Below are 6,528 nucleotides of genomic sequence, written 5' to 3'. Positions count from 1 at the left end.
AAGGATAATTTATGGATCAAGTTGGAGATCAAAGATTTAAGCCCATTTAGTTAAAAAACTCAAGATTCTCTATTCTTGCCTTTTATGTATTTCACCAAGATCGACCAACTTCTAAGCCTTGTATCTCCTTCAATTTTAATCATATGAATGCATTTAAGGACTTCTTAGAAAGCTCCAAGAGTCCTCTAAGTGATCCTTTTTGTTTCGTCTCAATTGAAGCTTCCATGCCCAAGTTATGAGCTTTAACCCAAAAGGTATACTTCATTGACTTTTAGGAGGTCCTATAATGTATTGCGCCATATCTCTTGAATGAAGCATTTCTAACCCTGGCTCGTGAGAGACAAACATGTAGGGAATCCAATTTCCTTCAAAATAGGCTTTGAGTGGGGAATTTTTGATGTTCCATGTGAAAGTTATGCCCAGTCAAAGTTGGGTTGACTTTCTCCTAAGAAACCCTAATTTGAACCTTTTTGTATTTGTTCATCTCTGAGTTTCTATTAATGGAATCATGATCAATCCTTGATCAAATGATGGATATACTTTAATCTACTTGATGTTGACCCAAAATTGAGAGTTTTAGATTGTGCTTTGATTGTGGTTGACTTTTAGGTCAAACCAATTGATTGTGGGTTACCTGAACCATTGAGGGAGCAAAGCTTTGGATTTGAATCTTGAACTTTGAATCATTGTGAATGGAATATGGAAGGCAAATTTTGGGGTATGACACTTAGCATGCTTCAAACCATATTCATAACTGAGCGATTTGTCCTCTTGGCAATACCATTTTGTTGTGGTGTATAGGGTGGTACAATCTCACGCACTATACCCTCATCATCATAATACTTCCCAAACACAACCGAGGTATACTCATCTCCACCATCCATTTTAAGAATATACAACTTGTGACCATATTGCCTTCCCACCATGGACTTAAATCTCTTGAATACATCAAACACATCATATTTTCTTTTGAAGATATAAGTCCACAACTTCCTACTAAAATCTTCAATGAACGTGACAAAGTACCTATTGCCACCTAATGTGTCTACTTGCATAGGCCCACAAACGTTGGAGTACACCACCTCAAGATGTGCTTTGGTCCTATGACCTGCATCCTTGTTAAAACTCCCTTTGTGTTTCTTTCCCTTCACACATTACTCACACAACTCAGTTGGAATGTTAATGTGTGGCAGCCCGGTAACCATACCATCTTGTTGCAACGCTTTGAGATCACGAAAATTCAAGTGACCGAGACGATAGTGCCATAACCACTCCTATCTAATTGCAGCTGTAGCTAATCACCTATGCTCTAATACTTTCAACTCAACTCTGAAAGTCCTATTGAAAGCCATAGGATCCTTAATGATCAACACACCACTAGCATCGAAAACCCGAAATATCTTATTTTCCAAACATATGTTGTAACCTTTTTCAAGCAATTGTCCACTTCATTGATTTGCACAAACCAATCTTTTATCCCCGTCATATGTGTCGAACAACCGGAGTCCAAATACCATCCATCCTTGCCTTGGGTTCCATCTCAAACCGAAATTATCACATTTAGTTTTGAGCATAAATCTGTCCTGTTTTCTGCACTACTACAGCTGATGTCCCGTGACTTGCAGCTTCTGTCTAGCACCTCTGTATTGCCACCAAACTTCTCGGTAATCATCATTAAGAGTGTGTCTTCATCATCTACCTCTTTCCTTGCAACCTTGGCTTCGTCCCCTTTAGATTCCCACTGTTTAGCATCACACTTTTCTTGGAAATGCCCAAGTTTCTTACAATCTCTGCATTGTATTTTACTCATATCTCTCGGTTTTCCACCTTTCGCGTTGCTTCGATCACCATAACCATTGGAGTTGCTGCTCTCACCCTTTTGTCCCATTGAAACCTTTGAATTTTGTGAATCTCCTCCAACATAGTTCTGACTACGTTGCTTCTCTTTCGAAGCCCATTTTCCTTTCGAACCTTTACTCTTCTCATTGAAGCGAGCTTGCAAAGCTATCTCTGCGTTTGCCTTATAGTTTCCTCTCTCGCCCATTCTTTGTTCATGTGCTTTTAAGGAACTTTGAAGCTCATCCTTGCTCAACGTCGCAAGATCCTTCAACCTTTCAATAGCCACTATAATGTTGTCGAATCTTGATGTCAAAGAAAATAAGATTTTTGACATAACATTTTGCTCTAGAATAGTTTCTCCACACGACTTAATTTGATTTACCATACGCGTAATGCGCGTCACATAATCGTTGATCGTTTCCTTCTCTTCCATTTGCGTTAACTCGAATTGCCTCTTGTGAGTTTGTAACCTCACCACCTTCGCCTTCGCAGCCCCACCATAAGCTTTCTCCATACTTACCCAAGCTTGCCTCGTGGACTCGCAATCACTGACCTTTTCGAAATTATCACCATGAACGCAAGAGTGTATCAAGAAGAGAGCTTTGTAGTCTTTCTTCTTCTCTTCTTTGAATGTAGCTTGATGTGCAGCTGTGGGTTCATCCCCAAGAGGTGTGACACCATTGTTGACGATATCGAGAACTTCTTGATATCCAAACAAAACCTTCATTTGTTTTGACCATTTATCATAATTCTTCGAATCAGGAATCAGTAGGTTCGTAAGGATTCGATCATTGGTACTCATTATTGCAATGGAATTGAATCACAACCACAACTCTTGATGCCAAATGTTAGAACATACAAAACAATTAAGGTGTATCAATGGAGAAAATGTTCAATTGAAGAAGATGAAGATTAAGAAATTGAGAGAAAATAAGAGAGAGAGAGAGAGAGAGAGAGAGAGAGAGAGAGTAATTAAGGGTGAGTGAACAAATTGACATTAACAACAGTGAGGAGTAGTGAGTGATAGGAAAATAGCAAGTGTACTATTTTTGCCTATGTAGTAGTAATGGGAAAATCCCAAGTATCGAATCTCAAGGACCGCTTGATGATACAGAGTTTCACAACAATTTCAATTAAACAAAAAGTAATAGGGGTTTTTGGTTGGTTTTGCAAATAATGTAAGTAAGCAGAATATTAAAACGATGAACAGAGATGAGTAGGTTGCTAGGGGTCGGTGAATGATTCTCCCTGTAACAACTATCCTTCTCAATACAATAACATAGTTTCACAATTGGTTACCGGTTCTCAAGAATATCTAATCCTAAGGCCTTAGTGAAAAGATCTTTGACGTTACAACCTAATTACTATGTCCATAGATAATTATAATTATGATCAAGCATTCCAATACCAAGAATTTCTGGTTAAGATAAAATATCCCTAGTCCTAGGTGATAATTATTATCCTATGTTCTTACTCATGTCAATGAACAATTGTTGTCCAGCTAAATTTGTTCATACAATTACATTATCCGTTTGTCCGATGGTTAAGGCATAAAGAACAGATGTAAAACAAACCAATTATATGAAAACCAAATTGTTATTGCATCAAAGAAATAAAGTTATCACATTCAGAATCAAGATCACCCCCTAGCAATGGGGGGTTTAGCTACTCATAACAATAATAAAAATCATAATTTAAATTGTAGACATTACAGATAAACAAAGGGAATCAGATCTTCAATCGCGAATGCTCATGGAAATCTTCATTCCTTGCTTAGAATCTGAATTCTCCAGCCTCTCCAATGTATTTTCGCACCCAAAACTGTCCAACCCTTCTCCAAACGCAATCTGGTTCTTTTATTACTGTCATTCTGGGCTTTTCAGCAAAACAGGCCCAAAAATCATGTGCACACGCGTGTGGGCACGCGTTTGGTGCTGTGACACGCGTCCTGAGACGCGTCCTGGCAGGGGTAGGCATTTCTTTTGCAATTCTGGCTTCTGGGACGCGTGTGGGCACGCGTCTGGTGGTCTGGGACGTGTCTGGGCACGCGTCTGGTGGTTTGGGACGCGTCTGGGCATGCGTTTGCTCAGCAGACCTCAATATTTCACTTTCACACGCGTCTGAGGACGTGTTTGAGCAGCAGGATGTACTTTTACAGGCTCCACACGCGTGTGGAGACGCGTTTGGCCAGGCCATGTGCTTTTTCATCAGTTTCTTCATGTTTCGCACTGATTTTCTCCACTTCATTCATTTGAGTCTGCAAACAATTAAACACACAACTAAAACGTAAAATGCGGAATAAAGAAATAAAACACTAATTAAAATACTTAAAAAGCAACAGAAAATAATGGTAAAAACATGTGTAAAAACCACTGATCAGTGAGCCCCTTTTATAGTACAAAGTTACAAGTGATATAATCATCAAAAGCACTTAAAACATAAATAAAACAATTCAGCTTCAGTGTAACCGGGTACGGAAAACAGTGTAACCAGTTAGGCCACTACAAAGTCACTTCTGTTTTCTGGTATCCGGGCCGTAACTGGTTACGTAACCGGTTACGCCAACTGATGTGCTAAAAAACCAGTACATTCAACAAACATCCCAATAACATTCCTTCGCAAGACTAACCAAATGGATCCCGTTAATTACAACCGATGTGAAGGGTGCTAATACCTTTCCCTTACATAACCGACAAACAAACCCGCATTTGGTTGCAATGACAATTTCGTTCGTCTTTGAGGGTCATATTGATATTTTCTCTTTTTCTTTTAAAATAAATAAAGTCATGTGGTGACTCTGCTGTATATCGAATGTACGATACGCTCAGGTATTTTTTTTCCGCGCTACAATAGTTACACTTGTATTCTAAAGAACCAAGAGCAAGACTGTTACAAATAGATGTGGGTATACCATTATTGGAAGCACATAAATTAATATGTCATTTTCATATTTACTAAGCACGTAAAAGTTTCTAGCTGTTTGTATTTTTTGTGGCATGGGTTGTGTTGCACCCCAAAATTTGCCCACTTATTTATTACCCAACTTGGCTTTCATATCACATTTATATACATACCTCATCTAGGTCATCCATTCACATATCCATTCATTTCATTGCTACTGTCCCAAGAAATTGATAAAAACAAGCTGAGATTTGGGAAAGTTGTGCTCAAAGGAGAAGTCAGGTCTAAGGTTGATGTGTGAGACATCTCCATTGACATCTTCCTAAAATCAGGGTTTGAATATTTGCAAGTCAGGGCATTGGAAAGAAGATACAATCTCCAAATTCATCAGATCCCTCAAAATTAGGGTTTTGATCAAAGTCAACCCCGTTAACTTTTTGGGCAACCTGTAATCAGGAGATGATTTTCGAGTAAGAAATGTGTTTGTCTGGAGGAAACATTTACTGGATTTCTTTGGTTGAAAACTGACTGAGAATGGGATTGGAGATCGGTTAATCGGGAAATTTATCTGAGGCTGAAAAAGTCAAACAGTTGACTTTTTGGTCAAAATCTGGGCCAATATGCAAATGTTGACTTTTGGTGGAAATCGGTCAAAGAAAAGTCAAGGAAATGAATAAAATCATGTTTTAACTAAAATTTACCATTTTGGGAAGTTAGTTAAAATGAGAAAATTCGAAAATGGAAACTTCTACAGTTAGTGAAATTTCTGGAATTTTGAGAATGGTTGACCAGTTCACTTCGCGGCCTGATTTCACGTGGATCTATGCATTATTTCAGAAAATATTCAACATCAATATTGTTCATCTCTTGGAGATGAACAACTTTGCAGTTAAGTGTGTTTTTATTTGAAGCATGGATTGAGAGTTATAGGGATGCAAAGTATGAGGATTCTCACTGAATCAACTCAAGCTACCAAACAAGTTTTCTCGCTAGCGCAAGCATTTGAACAAACAGGTGGCGTGCCATATCTAAGCCCAAATCCAGGAAAATACAAGCACTTATTTGAATAAAATCCAATATCAACCTCTTGCCTCCTATGTCCTCTTTCGAATGGATCAAGAATAAAAGATTTTGGTTATGTATGGAATCAGATATCGAGCCTCAAAGTTATGCCCCTGCAAAATTAGGTTTTGACGAAAGACATCAGCCAAGGGTGGGTCGCGCGCTAGCAAAATGCAATATTGAGGTATCCAGTTCTAAGGCCAATTTGAATAAATTCCAGCCATTTTTACAACTCAAGTACAACATGGGATTTGTTCTATCCTAGCTCTAATTTCCAATGATGTCAAGAACGTGGCATTTGGTTGAAGGAACTGTGAGTTATAAAACCTCAAAGTCTTGCGTGTGAAAACTGCACATGGATAAGCAAGGCATGCGTATGTCTAATAGCAGCCATGCAGGGTGAACTTCCATGGTAATTCTCAAAAGCTACAAACATCTTCTTGCCTTGGTTCTAACACTAATCTTTTGTTCCCTTGTGAGATCTTTCCATTGACATAAAGAATGGATCAAATGGTGTGCTGGAGGTTATGTTATTGTGACCTGAAGTGGGCTGTATGATCAATCATCCACCAAAAGTATTGGCTCAGCTTCGCCGCAGTAAGTACCGGTCACGAGTCAGTAAGATTTCAAGCCTGAGTTTCCAGTAGTTGTAATCAGTATCTTGAAGGGTACTCAACAACAAAGTTGCTCATTGTCACACCTACTTCATGTTGATCTGGATGTTTC

General features: G+C 38.7%; 1 protein-coding gene across 1 annotated transcript; it reads right to left on the bottom strand.

Moving 5' to 3' along the window:
- Nucleotides 1–737: 737 nt before the first annotated feature.
- LOC131633199 (uncharacterized) lies at nucleotides 738–2,641 on the bottom strand. Its single transcript, XM_058903912.1, has 3 exons — nucleotides 2,310–2,641; nucleotides 1,547–2,141; nucleotides 738–1,145 (listed from the first exon to the last, which is right to left on the bottom strand). The coding sequence occupies exons 1-3, from the start codon at nucleotides 2,639–2,641 to the stop codon at nucleotides 738–740; spliced, it is 1,335 nt and encodes a 444-aa protein (XP_058759895.1).
- Nucleotides 2,642–6,528: the final 3,887 nt, after the last annotated feature.

The sequence above is a fragment of the Vicia villosa genome, unplaced genomic scaffold, assembly GCF_029867415.1.
Source record: "Vicia villosa cultivar HV-30 ecotype Madison, WI unplaced genomic scaffold, Vvil1.0 ctg.001084F_1_1, whole genome shotgun sequence".
NCBI classification, from domain to species: domain Eukaryota; kingdom Viridiplantae; phylum Streptophyta; class Magnoliopsida; order Fabales; family Fabaceae; genus Vicia; species Vicia villosa.
The sequence above is the reverse complement of the archived record's forward strand: the minus strand, read 5'-3'. Positions and strand labels throughout refer to the sequence as shown.